Raw genomic sequence first — 20708 nt, 5'->3', positions numbered from 1 at the left:
CAGGTGGAACATAGAGTGATGCTGGGGATCGCAGGTAAAGCATTAAGTGATGCTGGGGATCGCTGGTAAAGCATTAAGTGATGCTGGGGATCGCAGGTAAAGCATTAGGTGATGCTGGGGATCGCAGGTAAAGCATTAAGTGATGCTGGGGATCGCAGGTAAAGCATTAAGTGATGCTGGGGATCGCAGGTAAAGCATTAAGTGATGCTGGGGATAGCAGGTAAAGCATTAAGTGATGCTGGGGATCGCAGGTAAAGCATTAAGTGATGCTGGGGATCGCAGGTATAACACTCCACTATAATGAGAAGTACTGATGATATTTGAAACAGAGGACTGCTGGAGAGTGGCTGCTGGAAGCCGGAGTTATACACTCTGCTAACACTGGATGCGGAAGCAAGGAGAGCAGGCTGCACCACAGAGTAACCACAGGAGAATTGGAGCTGCACCGCAGAGTGTAAGCACAGGGGAATCAGGCTATACCGCAGAGGGTATACACAGGAGAGTCAGGCTATACCGCAGAGGGTATACACAGGGGAATCAGGCTATACCGCAGAGGGTATACACAGGAGAGTCAGGCTGTACCGCAGAGGGTATTCACAGGAGAGTCTTTAGTGAAGCTGAAGACTGGAATCACTGGAGAGACAATTGAAGCACTGACAATTTCCTTGGTGCTGGGACAGGATATTTATACCTGCTAGTGAACAGGCATTGGCTGACAATTAGCTACAGGCACCAGCAGCGCTGCAGATTGGTGAGGAGAATAACATGTGACTTTATCCAACATCGCTGCGCCCATGTCAGAGTTTGAAGGGGAAAGAACCATGTGCCAAACAACAATGGCGGCGGAGACCGCAGCAGCAGAAGACTCCACGCTCTCCCACATACGCACAGCGGCCACAGGGATGACGGTGGCCACCGCGGCACACAGAGGACGCCACACTCAGCTTCCAAGCGGCAAGATCGCGGGTGCGGTGGTGACGGCCGCAACGGGGCTGAGAGCGCCATACTAAGCTAAGTGGAAACACTAAGAAGGCCGCTGAGCCAGCGCTGCGGGTAACATAAAAATTAAATGTAAAACAACACATAGTTATGACCCGGCCCTGGCACGCTGAGCCAATCTCAGGAGACATCTTACTGGTAGAAAATGGCGTCCAGTTACCCGGATCGTGACACTCAGCCCTTGCGATCACTTCAGCCTGTCCGGTCCCGGAATTGACGTCAGACACCCGCCCTGCAAACGCCTGGACACGCCTGCGTTTTCCCTACCACTCCCAGAAAACGGTCAGTTGACAGCCATAAACGCCCTCTTCTTGTCAATCTCCTTGCGATCGGTTGTGCAAATGGATTCTTCGCTAGAAACATTGCACAGCAACGATGCTGTTTGTACCCGTACGATGCCGATTTTTTAACTGATCGCTGCGCTGCAAAATCGGCAGCGAGCGATCAACTCGGAATGACCCCCTTTATACTGACAGCAAACATGCAACTGAAAGTTATGGTGAATCTAATGGTTTGTCCTAACAAAGTGGTTGCTATAAATGTTTAGGCTGCACTATGTGTAGGGCTATGATCACAGGGAAGTACTTCTGTCATCCAAATAATGCCAAGAAGATTCCCCTACGCCATAGATTGACATGTCAATTCGACCATGTAATCTGCTATTTAATTTGCCTATGTGGGTGTTATGATTCCAGCACTCCTGGCCAGAGGAGATCTTATGACAATGACCGGAGCACTGGAATGGAATGCTGGGAACGGGAGCAGGAAAGAATAATAGCCCCTGGCGCCCTAACTCTGTTGTCTCACCCGTGCTATCGGAAATCCCTTGCGAGACTATGGTTTCTTGAGCCCTTGGCAGCCGCGTTTGAAGGGCGGATTATGTCTGCCCAACTCCGATGCCCCCCGGTCTTAATGAGAGACAAAGGGAAATCCGAGGCAGGATGATAACAAGAGGACCTCTAGCTAACAACAGGCCAGGGGCTACGAGCTAACTAAAAAACCTAAAGTATGTGCGGAAAAACCGCCAGGGAAAAGGACAACCAAAATCCACTTGTCCAAAACTCCTACCCGGCACCGCCGGATACCAGAGTGGACCTGTGGAAGCGGAACCCTCCGCAAAATGCTCCAAACACAAATAATAAAGGGTAAAGCGGCCGAGCCGCTACACACGGCAGAGCCGCGACTCACGAACACCACTGGATGTTAAACGGTGATCGGTCAGGACTCCAGGGACGAGATGATAACTCCCGAGTACAGGACTTCAGAGGACTGGAACGACCGGATACAGCAAGACTGGAAACAGACTCTCAGCAAACAAAGACAGCATGCAGGAAGCTATTACCGGCGTCTGTGAGAAGCCCTGAGAGTGTATTTAAACAGGAGTCCTCCAATCAGCTGCTGACAGAGCTGATTAGAATGAATGCCATGCAGCTGCCTTGCTGCACGGCCAGAGATCAGGTGCACCTATTAATTAAACAGGACCCAGCAACGGGGAACGCGGTCCGCCAGTGGCGTCCCCGTTGCTAGGGTCCGTGCGGCTCAGCGCGCTCGGCGTCTAGCGTTGCTAGGGAGCCGGCGGCTGTACGCGCACGGCGTCCCTAGTTGCTAGGCGCCGGGCCGCGCAGACGAGCGGGCCCCGGCGCCTAACAGTACCCCCCCCCTTGAGGAGGGGTCAAGGAACCCCTAAAGCCAGGTTTCCGAGGAAATTCCCGAAAAAATGCCCTCTTGAGCCTCGGGGCATGAAGATCCTTATCCAAGACCCAAGACCTTTCCTCCGGACCATAGCCTCTCCAGTGCACCAGAAAATAAAGCCGGCCCCGGGACAATTTGGAATCGAGAACCTTCTCCACCAAGAACTCCTGTTGTCCCTGTACATCCACCGGAGATCTACCCTGAGAGATCCTCCTTGGAAATCTACTGGAAGAAACGTATAGTTTCAACAGGGAGCAATGAAACGTATTTCCAATCCTAAGAGATCTTGGTAAACGTAAACGGAAGGCAACTGGGTTGACTCTTTTAATAATAAGAAATGGCCCAATAAATTTGGGTCCCAATCTAGCCAAGGATTGTCGAAGCCTGATGTTACGAGTCGACAACCATACCCTATCTCCCACCTTAAAAGTGCAAGGACGTCGGAGCCCGTCAGAAAAATTTTTCTCTCGAAAGGCCGCTTTTCTGAGAGCAAGGTGCACTTTTTTCCAAATGGCTCTGAGATGGGAGGTTAAGGTTAGCGGGGAGACTGAGGAATGATGAAAAAAAGAATTAGCTCTGGGGTGAAAACCAAAAACTGAAAAGAATGGAGACACTTTAGTGGAGGAATGACAGGAATTATTGTAAGCAAACTCCGCCAACGGAAGAAACTCGGACCAATCATTCTGGAGTTTGGCTGAATACAAACGCAAATACTGTTTCAATGATTGGTTAACTCGCTCGGTTTGCCCGTTGGATTGTGGGTGGTAACCGGATGTTAACGACAATTTCATCCTTAATGAAGCACAAAAACACTTCCAGAATTGTGCGATGAATTGTGGACCCCGATCAGAAACAATATCAGTAGGCAACCCATGAAGTCTGAAAACATGGCGGAGAAACAAAACTGCCAACCCTTGGGCAGATGGCAGTCGGGGAAGAGCAATGAAATGAGCCATCTTGCTAAAACGGTCCACTACCACCCATATGACTCGGAATCCGGCTGAAAGGGGAAGGTCTACCACAAAATCCATGGAAATATGAGACCATGGCCTGAGAGGGACATTTAAGGGCATAAGTTGCCCGATAGGCAAGGAACGGGGAACCTTATGCTGTGCACAAACCTGACATGAAAAAACAAACTCCTTAACGTCTTTAGAAAGACCAGGCCACCATACTGAGCGGGAGACTAACTCCAAAGTCTTAGAGATTCCCGGATGCCCGGAAACTTTGTTATCATGGAATTCAGTCAAAACAGTAGCTCTCAAAAACTCAGGGACGTAAAGACGACCAGCAGGAGTATTTCCAGGAGCTTGGTGTTGAAGCTGTTTTAACTGGGTAAATAAATCTTGTGTGAGGCCTGCCCAAATGACCGAAGATGGAAGTATGGGAGTAACAGGACTGTTATTGTGAACCGGAAGAAAACTGCGTGACAGGGCATCAGCCTTGGTATTCCTGGAACCAGGCCTGAAAGTGATTATGAATTTGAAACGAGTAAAAAATAAAGCCCAACGTGCCTTCCGGGCATTAAGCCGCTTAGCTGATTCGATGTATTGCAGGTTTTTATGGTCAGTCAATACTGAAATGGTATGTTTTGCTCCCTCCAGCCAATGCCTCCACTCCTCGAAAGCCCACTTTATCGCCAGTAACTCCCGATTACCAACGTCATAGTTGGATTCAGCGGAGGAGAATTTCCTGGACATAAAGGCACAAGGATGTAACTCCAGAGACTCCGAATCCTTTTGAGAAAGGATAGCCCCCACTCCAACCTCCGAGGCATCAACCTCCACAACAAAGGGCAATTCCGGATTGGGATGTCTGAGGACTGGAGCCGAGACAAAGGCTTGTTTCAAGGCCCGAAAGGACAACTCTGCTTCACGCGACCAGTTGGTAGGATCCGCTCCTTTCTTTGTCAAAGCTACAATGGGAGCAACCAGGTCAGAAAAAGAATGAATGAACCTCCTATAATAATTCGCAAACCCTAAAAAGCGCTGAATTACTTTTAAATTGGTGGGTTGCGCCCAACTAAGGATGGCCTGGAGCTTCTTTGGTTCCATGGAAAATCCCTGAGGGGAAATAATGTACCCTAAAAAAGATACCTCCGTGACATGAAACTCACACTTCTCCAGCTTGGCATATAAATGATTCTCACGTAACTTCTGAAGAACCAGACGCACCTGGGTAACATGTTGTTCCATTGATTCAGAATAAATCAGGATGTCGTCTAAGTAAACGACCACGAATTTCCCTAGGAAGTCACGGAGCACATCATTAATGAGGTCTTGAAAAACTGCTGGAGCATTGGACAAGCCGAACGGCATCACCAGGTACTCGTAGTGACCTGACTGAGTACTGAAGGCCGTCTTCCACTCATCTCCAGATTTGATTCGGATGAGGTTGTACGCTCCTCTAAGGTCAATTTTAGAAAAAATCACAGCCGAACGTAGCTGATCAAAGAGTACAGATATCAGCGGCAAAGGATAAGTATTTTTAACTGAGATCTTATTCAGGGCTCTAAAGTCAATGCAAGGTCTAAGCGAGCCATCCTTTTTCTCCACAAAGAAGAAACCTGCACTTAAAGGAGATTTTGATGGTCTAATAAATCCTTTCCCTAGGCTCTCCTTAACATAATCATTCATGGCCGCAGTTTCTGGCCCGGATAAAGCATATAATCTTCCCTTTGGTAATGCGGCACCAGGAATAAGCTCAATAGCACAATCATACGGCCGATGAGGAGGCAGAATGTCCGCATTGCCTTTGGAGAACACATCAGCAAACTCCTGGTATTCCACAGGAATGAGTTCAGGAATGGCAGCTGCTACTCTGACTGGAAACGTAATACATTCCCTATCACAAAAGGTACCCCATTGTGAAATCTCCCCCGACCGCCAATCAATGGTGGGATTATGAAAGGCCAGCCAAGGGTGACCCAGAACTACTGGAACTGCTGGGCAATGAGTAAGGAAGAACTCGATTTTTTCAGAATGTAGAGCTCCTACTGTAAGTAATACAGGGGGTGTACGGAGAGAAATAACCCCATTGGACAGTGGACTCCCATCTAAGCCATGCATGGTGACACACCTACCCAAAGGTAACTGAGGAATGCCTAAGGCCTTAGCCCAAGTTAAATCCATAAAGTTTCCTGCAGCTCCACTGTCAACAAAAGCCGACACCGAAGAACTGAGGCTGCCAAAGGAAACTTTAACTGGGACTAAAAGGGAGTTATTCGAGGAGATAAGCTGCAGACCTAGGTGAACCTCCTCACAATTCACCTGGTCAAAGCGTTTCCCGACTTGTTCGGACAATTACGAGAAAAATGTCCCTTACCCCCACAGTACAGGCAAAGACCAGAATTTTGCCTTCTGGCTCTTTCTTCAGGAGACAGCCGGGAGAGACCCATCTGCATGGGCTCCTCTACGTCCTCAGGAATGGAATATACACACGGACTTGACCTTACAGGTGCTCCTTTTTCAGCCCTCCGCTCTCTGAGACGACGATCTATCTTAATAGAAAGCTCCATGAGCTTATCGAGAGTCTCAGGAGCGGGGTACTGAAGAAGACTGTCTTTTATAGACTCTGATAAGCCGAGGCGAAACTGACTGCGCAGGGCTGGGTCATTCCAGCCACAGTCGTTCGACCAACGGCGAAACTCCGTACAATAAACCTCCGCAGGATTTCTACCCTGTCTGAGAGCGCGCAACTGACTTTCAGCGGACGCCTCTCTATCAGGGTCATGATACAAGAGCCCTAAAGACCCAAAAAAAGCGTCCACTGACAACAATGCCGGATCCTCTGCTTTTAAACCAAATGCCCAGGTCTGAGGATCCCCCTGGAGCAAAGAAATAATAATCCCGACCCGCTGAGATTCAGTACCCGAGGAAATCGGTCTTAAACGAAAATAAAGTTTACAGGATTCTTTAAAATTAAAAAACTCTTTCCTATCACCAGAAAAACGGTCAGGCAAATGCATCTTTGGTTCAGGAACTACCTTCGGGGAAGCTCGCAAAAGATCTTCCTGCGACTTCACCCGAAGAGAAAGATCCTGAACCATCTGAGTAAGTTCTTGAATCTGGCTGACTAAGAGCTGACCAGGATTTGGCCCTAAACTTGTAGGATTCATGAGGCCGATAAACTCTCACAAAACTGAATAAGAAAAAATTAAACCCTGTTTAATTTTAAGTTTTGGTATGGCCGGTAATAATGTTATGATTCCAGCACTCCTGGCCAGAGGAGATCTTATGACAATGACCGGAGCACTGGAATGGAATGCTGGGAACGGGAGCAGGAAAGAATAATAGCCCCTGGCGCCCTAACTCTGTTGTCTCACCCGTGCTATCGGAAATCCCTTGCGAGACTATGGTTTCTTGAGCCCTTGGCAGCCGCGTTTGAAGGGCGGATTATGTCTGCCCAACTCCGATGCCCCCCGGTCTTAATGAGAGACAAAGGGAAATCCGAGGCATGATGATAACAAGAGGACCTCTAGCTAACAACAGGCCAGGGGCTACGAGCTAACTAAAAAACCTAAAGTATGTGCGGAAAAACCGCCAGGGAAAAGGACAACCAAAATCCACTTGTCCAAAACTCCTACCCGGCACCGCCGGATACCAGAGTGGACCTGTGGAAGCGGAACCCTCCGCAAAATGCTCCAAACACAAATAATAAAGGGTAAAGCGGCCGAGCCGCTACACACGGCAGAGCCGCGACTCACGAACACCACTGGATGTTAAACGGTGATCGGTCAGGACTCCAGGGACGAGATGATAACTCCCGAGTACAGGACTTCAGAGGACTGGAACGACCGGATACAGCAAGACTGGAAACAGACTCTCAGCAAACAAAGACAGCATGCAGGAAGCTATTACCGGCGTCTGTGAGAAGCCCTGAGAGTGTATTTAAACAGGAGTCCTCCAATCAGCTGCTGACAGAGCTGATTAGAATGAATGCCATGCAGCTGCCTTGCTGCACGGCCAGAGATCAGGTGCACCTATTAATTAAACAGGACCCAGCAACGGGGAACGCGGTCCGCCAGTGGCGTCCCCGTTGCTAGGGTCCGTGCGGCTCAGCGCGCTCGGCGTCTAGCGTTGCTAGGGAGCCGGCGGCTGTACGCGCACGGCGTCCCTAGTTGCTAGGCGCCGGGCCGCGCAGACGAGCGGGCCCCGGCGCCTAACAGTACCCCCCCCTTGAGGAGGGGTCAAGGAACCCCTAAAGCCAGGTTTCCGAGGAAATTCCCGAAAAAATGCCCTCTTGAGCCTCGGGGCATGAAGATCCTTATCCAAGACCCAAGACCTTTCCTCCGGACCATAGCCTCTCCAGTGCACCAGAAAATAAAGCCGGCCCCGGGACAATTTGGAATCGAGAACCTTCTCCACCAAGAACTCCTGTTGTCCCTGTACATCCACCGGAGATCTACCCTGAGAGATCCTCCTTGGAAATCTACTGGAAGAAACGTATAGTTTCAACAGGGAGCAATGAAACGTATTTCCAATCCTAAGAGATCTTGGTAAACGTAAACGGAAGGCAACTGGGTTGACTCTTTTAATAATAAGAAATGGCCCAATAAATTTGGGTCCCAATCTAGCCAAGGATTGTCGAAGCCTGATGTTACGAGTCGACAACCATACCCTATCTCCCACCTTAAAAGTGCAAGGACGTCGGAGCCCGTCAGAAAAATTTTTCTCTCGAAAGGCCGCTTTTCTGAGAGCAAGGTGCACTTTTTTCCAAATGGCTCTGAGATGGGAGGTTAAGGTTAGCGGGGAGACTGAGGAATGATGAAAAAAAGAATTAGCTCTGGGGTGAAAACCAAAAACTGAAAAGAATGGAGACACTTTAGTGGAGGAATGACAGGAATTATTGTAAGCAAACTCCGCCAACGGAAGAAACTCGGACCAATCATTCTGGAGTTTGGCTGAATACAAACGCAAATACTGTTTCAATGATTGGTTAACTCGCTCGGTTTGCCCGTTGGATTGTGGGTGGTAACCGGATGTTAACGACAATTTCATCCTTAATGAAGCACAAAAACACTTCCAGAATTGTGCGATGAATTGTGGACCCCGATCAGAAACAATATCAGTAGGCAACCCATGAAGTCTGAAAACATGGCGGAGAAACAAAACTGCCAACCCTTGGGCAGATGGCAGTCGGGGAAGAGCAATGAAATGAGCCATCTTGCTAAAACGGTCCACTACCACCCATATGACTCGGAATCCGGCTGAAAGGGGAAGGTCTACCACAAAATCCATGGAAATATGAGACCATGGCCTGAGAGGGACATTTAAGGGCATAAGTTGCCCGATAGGCAAGGAACGGGGAACCTTATGCTGTGCACAAACCTGACATGAAAAAACAAACTCCTTAACGTCTTTAGAAAGACCAGGCCACCATACTGAGCGGGAGACTAACTCCAAAGTCTTAGAGATTCCCGGATGCCCGGAAACTTTGTTATCATGGAATTCAGTCAAAACAGTAGCTCTCAAAAACTCAGGGACGTAAAGACGACCAGCAGGAGTATTTCCAGGAGCTTGGTGTTGAAGCTGTTTTAACTGGGTAAATAAATCTTGTGTGAGGCCTGCCCAAATGACCGAAGATGGAAGTATGGGAGTAACAGGACTGTTATTGTGAACCGGAAGAAAACTGCGTGACAGGGCATCAGCCTTGGTATTCCTGGAACCAGGCCTGAAAGTGATTATGAATTTGAAACGAGTAAAAAATAAAGCCCAACGTGCCTTCCGGGCATTAAGCCGCTTAGCTGATTCGATGTATTGCAGGTTTTTATGGTCAGTCAATACTGAAATGGTATGTTTTGCTCCCTCCAGCCAATGCCTCCACTCCTCGAAAGCCCACTTTATCGCCAGTAACTCCCGATTACCAACGTCATAGTTGGATTCAGCGGAGGAGAATTTCCTGGACATAAAGGCACAAGGATGTAACTCCAGAGACTCCGAATCCTTTTGAGAAAGGATAGCCCCCACTCCAACCTCCGAGGCATCAACCTCCACAACAAAGGGCAATTCCGGATTGGGATGTCTGAGGACTGGAGCCGAGACAAAGGCTTGTTTCAAGGCCCGAAAGGACAACTCTGCTTCACGCGACCAGTTGGTAGGATCCGCTCCTTTCTTTGTCAAAGCTACAATGGGAGCAACCAGGTCAGAAAAAGAATGAATGAACCTCCTATAATAATTCGCAAACCCTAAAAAGCGCTGAATTACTTTTAAATTGGTGGGTTGCGCCCAACTAAGGATGGCCTGGAGCTTCTTTGGTTCCATGGAAAATCCCTGAGGGGAAATAATGTACCCTAAAAAAGATACCTCCGTGACATGAAACTCACACTTCTCCAGCTTGGCATATAAATGATTCTCACGTAACTTCTGAAGAACCAGACGCACCTGGGTAACATGTTGTTCCATTGATTCAGAATAAATCAGGATGTCGTCTAAGTAAACGACCACGAATTTCCCTAGGAAGTCACGGAGCACATCATTAATCAGGTCTTGAAAAACTGCTGGAGCATTGGACAAGCCGAACGGCATCACCAGGTACTCGTAGTGACCTGACTGAGTACTGAAGGCCGTCTTCCACTCATCTCCAGATTTGATTCGGATGAGGTTGTACGCTCCTCTAAGGTCAATTTTAGAAAAAATCACAGCCGAACGTAGCTGATCAAAGAGTACAGATATCAGCGGCAAAGGATAAGTATTTTTAACTGAGATCTTATTCAGGGCTCTAAAGTCAATGCAAGGTCTAAGCGAGCCATCCTTTTTCTCCACAAAGAAGAAACCTGCACTTAAAGGAGATTTTGATGGTCTAATAAATCCTTTCCCTAGGCTCTCCTTAACATAATCATTCATGGCCGCAGTTTCTGGCCCGGATAAAGCATATAATCTTCCCTTTGGTAATGCGGCACCAGGAATAAGCTCAATAGCACAATCATACGGCCGATGAGGAGGCAGAATGTCCGCATTGCCTTTGGAGAACACATCAGCAAACTCCTGGTATTCCACAGGAATGAGTTCAGGAATGGCAGCTGCTACTCTGACTGGAAACGTAATACATTCCCTATCACAAAAGGTACCCCATTGTGAAATCTCCCCCGACCGCCAATCAATGGTGGGATTATGAAAGGCCAGCCAAGGGTGACCCAGAACTACTGGAACTGCTGGGCAATGAGTAAGGAAGAACTCGATTTTTTCAGAATGTAGAGCTCCTACTGTAAGTAATACAGGGGGTGTACGGAGAGAAATAACCCCATTGGACAGTGGACTCCCATCTAAGCCATGCATGGTGACACACCTACCCAAAGGTAACTGAGGAATGCCTAAGGCCTTAGCCCAAGTTAAATCCATAAAGTTTCCTGCAGCTCCACTGTCAACAAAAGCCGACACCGAAGAACTGAGGCTGCCAAAGGAAACTTTAACTGGGACTAAAAGGGAGTTATTCGAGGAGATAAGCTGCAGACCTAGGTGAACCCCCTCACAATTCACCTGGTCAAAGCGTTTCCCGACTTGTTCGGACAATTACGAGAAAAATGTCCCTTACCCCCACAGTACAGGCAAAGACCAGAATTTTGCCTTCTGGCTCTTTCTTCAGGAGACAGCCGGGAGAGACCCATCTGCATGGGCTCCTCTACGTCCTCAGGAATGGAATATACACACGGACTTGACCTTACAGGTGCTCCTTTTTCAGCCCTCCGCTCTCTGAGACGACGATCTATCTTAATAGAAAGCTCCATGAGCTTATCGAGAGTCTCAGGAGCGGGGTACTGAAGAAGACTGTCTTTTATAGACTCTGATAAGCCGAGGCGAAACTGACTGCGCAGGGCTGGGTCATTCCAGCCACAGTCGTTCGACCAACGGCGAAACTCCGTACAATAAACCTCTGCAGGATTTCTACCCTGTCTGAGAGCGCGCAACTGACTTTCAGCGGACGCCTCTCTATCAGGGTCATGATACAAGAGCCCTAAAGACCCAAAAAAAGCGTCCACTGACAACAATGCCGGATCCTCTGCTTTTAAACCAAATGCCCAGGTCTGAGGATCCCCCTGGAGCAAAGAAATAATAATCCCGACCCGCTGAGATTCAGTACCCGAGGAAATCGGTCTTAAACGAAAATAAAGTTTACAGGATTCTTTAAAATTAAAAAACTCTTTCCTATCACCAGAAAAACGGTCAGGCAAATGCATCTTTGGTTCAGGAACTACCTTCGGGGAAGCTCGCAAAAGATCTTCCTGCGACTTCACCCGAAGAGAAAGATCCTGAACCATCTGAGTAAGTTCTTGAATCTGGCTGACTAAGAGCTGACCAGGATTTGGCCCTAAACTTGTAGGATTCATGAGGCCGATAAACTCTCACAAAACTGAATAAGAAAAAATTAAACCCTGTTTAATTTTAAGTTTTGGTATGGCCGGTAATAATGTTATGATTCCAGCACTCCTGGCCAGAGGAGATCTTATGACAATGACCGGAGCACTGGAATGGAATGCTGGGAACGGGAGCAGGAAAGAATAATAGCCCCTGGCGCCCTAACTCTGTTGTCTCACCCGTGCTATCGGAAATCCCTTGCGAGACTATGGTTTCTTGAGCCCTTGGCAGCCGCGTTTGAAGGGCGGATTATGTCTGCCCAACTCCGATGCCCCCCGGTCTTAATGAGAGACAAAGGGAAATCCGAGGCATGATGATAACAAGAGGACCTCTAGCTAACAACAGGCCAGGGGCTACGAGCTAACTAAAAAACCTAAAGTATGTGCGGAAAAACCGCCAGGGAAAAGGACAACCAAAATCCACTTGTCCAAAACTCCTACCCGGCACCGCCGGATACCAGAGTGGACCTGTGGAAGCGGAACCCTCCGCAAAATGCTCCAAACACAAATAATAAAGGGTAAAGCGGCCGAGCCGCTACACACGGCAGAGCCGCGACTCACGAACACCACTGGATGTTAAACGGTGATCGGTCAGGACTCCAGGGACGAGATGATAACTCCCGAGTACAGGACTTCAGAGGACTGGAACGACCGGATACAGCAAGACTGGAAACAGACTCTCAGCAAACAAAGACAGCATGCAGGAAGCTATTACCGGCGTCTGTGAGAAGCCCTGAGAGTGTATTTAAACAGGAGTCCTCCAATCAGCTGCTGACAGAGCTGATTAGAATGAATGCCATGCAGCTGCCTTGCTGCACGGCCAGAGATCAGGTGCACCTATTAATTAAACAGGACCCAGCAACGGGGAACGCGGTCCGCCAGTGGCGTCCCCGTTGCTAGGGTCCGTGCGGCTCAGCGCGCTCGGCGTCTAGCGTTGCTAGGGAGCCGGCGGCTGTACGCGCACGGCGTCCCTAGTTGCTAGGCGCCGGGCCGCGCAGACGAGCGGACCCCGGCGCCTAACAGTGGGCTGATGTATATGGGTAAGACCGTGCAAACATTCCGAGAACGAATGACAAAGCACCGATCCTCTATCCATTTGGTGTATTTGAATGACTAATCTGATAAGTCAGTAGCGGCTCATTTTCTAACGGAAATTGCTTCATTGCGCTATATGGTGATTGACTGTATTCTACCCTTAAGCAGAGCTAGTGATCGTGGACTAATTCTTCTTAAAAGAGAGGCAACATGGATTCACCAAATGACACGGTGGCCCCTAGAGGGCTGAATGAACATAATTCATTGTCAATGTTTATTTAATAGGTGACTCATGAGGTGGCTCCCATAGTGTAAGGACTCTGCACTATATAAGTGATATTATTATTATTATTAACCTGTATTTATATGGCGCCAGAAGGTGTCCGCAGAAGGTGTTTTATGTACAGAGTACATAAACAAATAAGCAAAACAAGAAAACAGTGATTTACAGTTCAAGACAATATGGGACAAGTACAGGGTATATAAAAATAGCTGCATCAGCAGATGTCACTGATACAAATATCAGGGTGGCAGAAAACTGAGGGATTTGGTGCTTTCGAAGGGACAATGGAGTAGAAGATGGTTTAAGTATGAATAGGAAACCCACATGAGGGAAGAGGGCACTGCTCGTGAGATCTTAAATTCTTTTTTTCTAAAAAAGTCTATGTTATGTACAGGTATGCTTTTTCACAAAGTGCATATGGTATTTTGTTTGTCTGATAAGCATATCCTGAAGGTCCTCTTGAAGTGTATACAGAGCCGGCCATAGGCATAGGCAAACTAGGCAATTGCCTAGGGCATTTGATATGCCTAGGGGCATCAGCAGCTTCTGCTGATTAAAATGATATGCGGCATGCCTATATTATGTGTGTGGCATTTCATATGCAGATACAGCCACAGTCTCACACAGTATATAGGCATGCTGCATATCATTTTAATCAGCAGAATCTGCTTGTGTATCCTAGCCACATAGCAATGCAAATAAGATGCATTTTCATATAAAAAAAAGGTGTGCCCAACGTTAGCATTGAGGCAATATTTATGAGGACACATCTGTATCCAAGCAGAGGCAGAGGTCACAGTGTTAGTGGAAGTGTGAGTGCTGTGTGATGTGAGTGAGTTGGTTGTGCAGTAGTGTTCGGAATATGTGTAAGGAGCATTATGTGTGTCATGTAAAAATGCATTAATAATGTGCAACATATGTGTAAGGGGCACTATGTGTGTCATTATGTGTGTAATGGCATTAATAATGTGCGGCATGTGTAACAGGGTACTACTGTATGTGTGTCATTATGTGTATAGGGGCACTAATAATGTGCAGCAAATGTGTAGGGGGCACTGTGTGTGTCATTATGTGTATAAGGGCATTAATAATGTGCGGCATATGTGTAAGGGACATTATGTGTAAAAGGGCATTAATAAAGGTTGTCATAATGTGTAAGGCGCATTATGTTTATAAGGACATTAATAAGGTGTCTCATATGTGTAAGGGGCATTACTGTGTGGAATGTGTGTAAATGCATTACTAATGTGTGGCATTATGTGTATAAGGTGCTCTACTATGTGGCGTTGCATATAGAAAGGACACTACTGTGTCGTCTAATGTGAATAAAGAGCAATAGGGTGTAGTGTAATGTGAATAAGGAGCAATTCAGTGTAATGTAATGTGAATAAGGGGCTCTACTGTGAGGAGTAACATTTATAAGGTAAAGTGATACTACTGTGGGATGTAATATGAATTATGGACACTATCGCATGATCATATGTGAATAAAGTTGCAGTACTGTGTGGCGTAATTGGAATTGGGGTTATTGTGTGGCCATGCCCCTTGCCAGCAAAAACACACCCCTTTTTTGGTCTGTGCGCCAAATATGCGAACTGTTCCTATTTAAAATATAGGGGGTACAAGGTCAGAGGCGGAACCAACGGTGGTGCTAGGGGGCACCAGCTAAAATCTTGCCTAGGGCATCACATTGGTTAGGGCCGGCTCTGAGTGTATACACGCTATGCTTTTTAATATTTATTTTAATTATTATATTTTGGATATAGTGGTTTGAGTATTCATGTTTTAAAGTTAAGGTGATACAGGTTGAGTATCCCGTATCCAAATATTCCTAAATACGGAATATTCCAAAATACGGACTTTTTTGAGTGAGAGTGAAATAGTGAAACCTTTGTTTTTTGATTGCTCAATGTACACAAACTTTGTTTAATACACAAGGTTATTAAAAATATTGTATTAAATGACCTTCAGGCTGTGTGTATAAGGTGTATATGAAACATAAATGAATGCTGTATCTGTATTTGCACTGGGAGCCTAGGTGCCCATTCTCCATATTATTACATGGTGATTTTTTTTTTTCAGACTTGTGCCAGGGTTCTCAGTGCCACTTATTTTTATTTATTGTAGTAATTACGGATGCTGATATTTTTGTTGCTGACATTTTCACTGAGACTTCCACTGAGGTAGAACGCATGCCGGAAGTGTACACTCATTTCATATTTTCATTAATATGATTACTTCCGCGTGAGGGCTGTACTTACAGTGCTGGGATACCCAATATTATGTTGTGTGGCTTAGTGTGAGAAAGGTTTAATATAGCTCTATGCAAATGGCTGGTACTGAACGTTGGTGGAGCGCAGACTGGAAGTCGTTATAATATGATCTCCAACGCGGCTTCTGTGTTTCTAGTTGTTGTGAGACAAGATGTTTTCATTAAGGGAGACTTTACATTAATAATATCTGTTGTCTCTTTTGTTGGTGGCTATAGTTGTTTTGTTTCTTTGAGACCCTGTGCACAGAATGAGAATGACGCAACTTCTGGTGGCACCCTATGTGTTTGGGCCTTGTGGGATGGGGTTGGGTAGTAATAGACCTCGTTGTGAAAGGAGATGTGTTTGCACTGGATTTTCAGGTTCTCCTATGCTCTTGACAAAGGTCCCCCAGAGGACTGAAACGTTGGCATTTGCTATATATCCTGCTATTATGAGTGAATAAATATACAAGTTTGCAATACAATGGAAGTCTGGTGAGTGCTCTCCTCCATTAACACAATTTCTACATAAAGGCACCCTACAAAGCTGACCTTGAGAATTTGCACCCCAGTAATAATAATAATAATAATAATAATAATAATAATAAATTATATTTATATAGCACTTTTCTTCTAATATGACTCAATGTGCTTTACATTTGTCTCTACAGCTCAAAATACAAAACAAGCACAAAACAGTACATACTATTTGTGAAATGCTTGAGTAAATAGGTAAGTCTTAAGTCTGAGGCAAAAAACTGAAAGGTCGACCCCAAGATTAATTCAGTGGGATTCTAAGTACTGTTAGTAGACCTTCATCTACAGATCGTAGTAATCGAATGGGACAGTAAGGAATCAAAAGCTGCTATAAGCACCTTGGACCCTGATCATGTAGGGCCTTGAAAGTGAGTAAGCCAATCTTGAAAACGATTCGCCATCTTACAGGTAGCCAGTGAAGGGAGTAGAGAATGTTTGTTATGTGGCTGGAATGGGGCTAGTTGGTTAATAGTCTGGCTGCTGCATTTTGTACCATCTGTAAGCAGTGCAATTATTTTGCAGGGAGAGCAAGGTAGAGGGCATTGTTGTAGTCTAGACGTGATGATACAAATGCACGTATGACTTTAGGCAGATCTTCTGAAGGAATTAAGTGCTTGATTCTGGCTGTGTTCCTCAGATGAAACAATGAGGATTTGATTGTGGCAGATACCTGATGTTTAAGTATCAAGCCACTATCCAGGACAAAACCAAGATTCAGCACATGTTCAATGTTTTGTAGTTCTGACCTCCCAGGCGTAAGTCCTGTTGGTTGGCTATGCTGCAGTATTGTCCTGTGACCTATTATCAGGACTTCAGATTTTTCAGGTTTCAGTTGCAGACAACTACTCCTGGAGCTGAGCTAGACAGCCATTTAGGGTTGTTATTGAGTTATCTTAACTTGGAGCAAAGGACAGGAACAGTTGTGTATCATCTGCATAGCAGTGGTAGACCAGGCCATGACGTCTGATTATTTCACCCAGTGGTAGCATGTATAATACAAAAAGCATGGGAGATAGTATGGAACCCTGTGGGACACCACAAGTCAATGACACTGGTGACGATGAGTATACTCCAGAGGAAGCTGTCTGTCACCTGCCAGTGAGAAATTTGAACCAGCTGTACCATGCACTCTACATAAATTCTTCAGGCGCTCAATTAGAATCCCACGGTCCATGGTGTCAAATGCTGCAGAAAGATCCAGAAGGATTAAGATTGAACAGTCACCTCTGTCTGTTGCCATTAGATCATTAAGCAAATGTACAGTACCAGGGCTGTTTCGGTGCTATGTTTTCTCCTGAATCCTGACTGGAATGGATCATAAATATCATGGGTTGGCAGGTGGGTCTCCAGCTGAGTTGCAACCCCTTTCTCAATAACCTTTCCTAGAAAAGGAAGATTTGATACTGGTCTGCAGTTGGTCATGCAGTCTGGGTCTAAATTAGATTTTTTAAGAAGTTGTCTGACAATTGCTTCCTTTAGTGGTTCAGGGAAAGTGACTGTCTGCAAAGAGCATTGAACTACTTTTGCAAATACAGGGCCAATTATTTCCCTACACCGTAATAGAAGCTTTGTTGAGGCAGGGTCTAGATCACAGGTGGTGGGACGCAACATTAGGGTACTTTCAGCGATGTCTTTTACTTTTACTTCCATTTGGTCAAAGCTGTTCCATGAAGACAGACTGGCATGCTTGGTACTCCTTTGGTAGCACTGTGGGGATTCCAGACCGGATGGTGGATACTTTATCTGCAAAGAATTTTGCAAACTCATTGCATCTTAACTGGGAGAGGATTTCATCAGGCTGCAGGCATGCTGGTTTGCAAAGCATCTCCACTGTATGGAAAAGCTGAGCTGGCCTATTGGTCGCTGCAATGATCTAATTTGAAAGGAATTCTGTTTTCTTGCGGGTGATTGTTGATTGATATTTTCCAATATGTTTGGTTAGTGTTATCATCCTCTATCAGGTTTTGTTTTCCTCCGTCGTCTTTCAAGTTTATGACCCCTTTTCTTGAGTTCACGAACACTGTTGTCAAACCACGAGCCTTGACGGTTTGGTTTGCAGGGTCGTATACGCACAGGGGCGATAATAACCATGGCAGCTGTCACATTCCTGTTATAGTAACAGACTAGGGAACATGGATCGTTACAGGCCCCAGTTAATGTCCAGGTTTGCTGCAAGAGTCTGGGGAGTCATACCCCTCCTTGGGCGATACCTGGTCAATTCCATGAGCAAAGTTCTATTTCGAGGGGTTGCAATTGAGAACTGTACTGAGTGGTGGTCTGACCATGTGACTGGGTTTATTTTTAGATCAGAGACTGTGGGGTAAATTTACTAAGATGGGAGTTCTACTTAAGATAGGATGTTGCCCATAGCAACCAATCAGATTCCAGGAATTATCCTCTAGAACAGAGGTTCTCAAACTCGGTCCTCGGGGGCCCACACAGTGCATGTTTTGCAGGTCTCCTCACAGAATCGCAAGTGAAATAATTAGCTCCACCTGTGGACCTTTTAAAATGTGTCAGTGAGTAATTAATTCACCTGTGCACCTGCTGGGTTACCTGCAAAACATGCACTGTGTGGGCTCCCGAGGACCGAGTTTGAGAACCTCTGCTCTAGAACGTGCTAGATAAATGAGAAGTAGAATTTGATTGGTTGCTATGGGCAACATCCCATCTTAAATAGAACTCCCATTTTAATAAATTTCCCCCCTCTAATCCAATCTGGAAGACAAGATCAAGAGTGTGACCACTTTTATGTGTAGCAGAGGGAATGACTTGTGTGAGGCCCAGAGCAGTCATTGTGCAAAGGACGTCTTAGCCAAGGCGTGAGAGCTCATCATTGACACATGTATTAAAATCCCCAAGGATGCTCCAGAACTAGTCCAGCAGTTGTGAATTTAAAGTTATTGAGAGTGCGGCCATATTCTGGTACTATAGATATATATATATATATATATATATATATAATCATTATTCCCAAGATCCCACATTCATCTCTTACCCAGATTGAACTGATTCTTTTCTTCCAGTAACTTTGAATATGTGTTGATAAAGTCCAGATAATTCTTTGGGGTGACATAATTGCTGCGTCTTAGTTTCTGCTGGAATTTTTTGCTGAATTTTCCCACAGAATCATGCACCATAACAACATGACCAATCACTGGCTCCAAATGCTGGGATGGGATCATTTCATTTACGCCTGAAACATATAAAAAGCAGTATATGAAATGAATAAATTGGAATTACTATACTTTATACCTTAATCTTACTAACATTTTACACTGATGGCAAAAGGATTTCAGCAGTTTTCTTAGGTCCCGATTCAGCACGAATCGGTGAAGTGCTGAAATCAGTATTTGGCAATTTCCGTACTTCTGCGCATGCACGAGGACTTAGATTGTGCTCGCTTGCGGGGATGGGGCGTTGTGGCGATGGCGTTATAGGTGAGGTGTTAGGGGGCGCAATCCGGACAACTGAGGCGTGCCTGGACGGTTTGCGTGGTGGGCCGCGGTGGCTGCGTGACATTACACGCGGCCACTGCAATCTAAAACATGGCGGCCCAGCGACTGCCTACGCAGCTAGGGTTGCGCAGGTTGGGGGCTACCCTAAACATGCGAGCGCTTTGCTGTTTAACAAAGCACTCACATTTTAGCAGGTGGGGGTGGGGGGGGGCAGGACCTGGCATGTCGTGTAGCCTTGCCCTGTGCTGGGCCGTCCCCCGCATGCTAGTGGAATGAGTTGTAGTTTTGCTAATTTTCGCAAAACTACAACTCGTGCTGAATTAGGCCCTTAGTTACTAAGTGATATAAATAAAAATGTTCTGTTTAGTCATCTGGGACCATTTATAATTTATGTAAATGGGATGAATTTATAATATTGTTTTTACTTGTGTTTTTTTGTATTATTTTAGATTGACAATTTGTGTATTAAACCGTTTTATTGTGATCTGGCAGTGCTCTTTATGTCTAATTATCTTATATATAGGCCAATGAAAGCCTGAGGGATTTTTCATCGGGCAATCATTTGCAATACCCTTACAAGCACCTGCTGTAAGTGGACTACAGCAATGTTATCACATATACAATACATCTAGGTAACATCCATGAGTATTAACACAAATACTGTATTTTAACATGGTTTGGCAGAAAGCACTGTAGAACTTAATACACTCACCTAAAAATGATTTAGCAACAGCATATAGAGCTTGTGGTGGCCAAGGCAGGAACCAATCAATCCCAGTATTATTCACCAAACCTTGAAATATAAGAAATACATTTGTTTTAAAGATTGAATGCATTAGGAAAAAATCATTCATACACATTTTACACTCAGTTTCCCTATTATGTCTGTATATAAAAGACAGCTATATGCACTGCATACAGCTGCACTGAGCACCTTTACCACAGCAGCCTATATCGCGCCCAGGTCCCATTCAGCAAGCGATTATCTATAAATAGACCCCTACGTGTTTATTTTTTTCCCTTCAATGTATTTTTTATTAAAGTTTTGTTCCGAATAGCTGGAAGGGATGGAATACAGAAGAAAGAAGGGGAAGAAATCAA

At 45.9% G+C, this 20708-nt stretch overlaps 1 protein-coding gene across 2 annotated transcripts in view; it reads right to left on the bottom strand.

Moving 5' to 3' along the window:
* DNAH10 (dynein axonemal heavy chain 10) overlaps positions 1–20708 on the bottom strand; it is a 712041-nt gene that overhangs the window by 74062 nt on the left and 617271 nt on the right. For both annotated transcript variants that reach the window (XM_063964569.1, XM_063964570.1), the window contains 2 exons: positions 20320–20400; positions 19148–19345 (listed from right to left, as the gene is read on the bottom strand). In XM_063964569.1, the coding sequence (XP_063820639.1) occupies positions 19148–19345; positions 20320–20400 (279 nt within the window). The remainder of the gene's footprint in view (positions 1–19147; positions 19346–20319; positions 20401–20708) is intronic.

The sequence above is a fragment of the Pseudophryne corroboree genome, chromosome 1 (assembly GCF_028390025.1).
Source record: "Pseudophryne corroboree isolate aPseCor3 chromosome 1, aPseCor3.hap2, whole genome shotgun sequence".
NCBI lineage: Eukaryota > Metazoa > Chordata > Amphibia > Anura > Myobatrachidae > Pseudophryne > Pseudophryne corroboree.
This window is presented reverse-complemented; position numbering and strand designations above follow the sequence as displayed.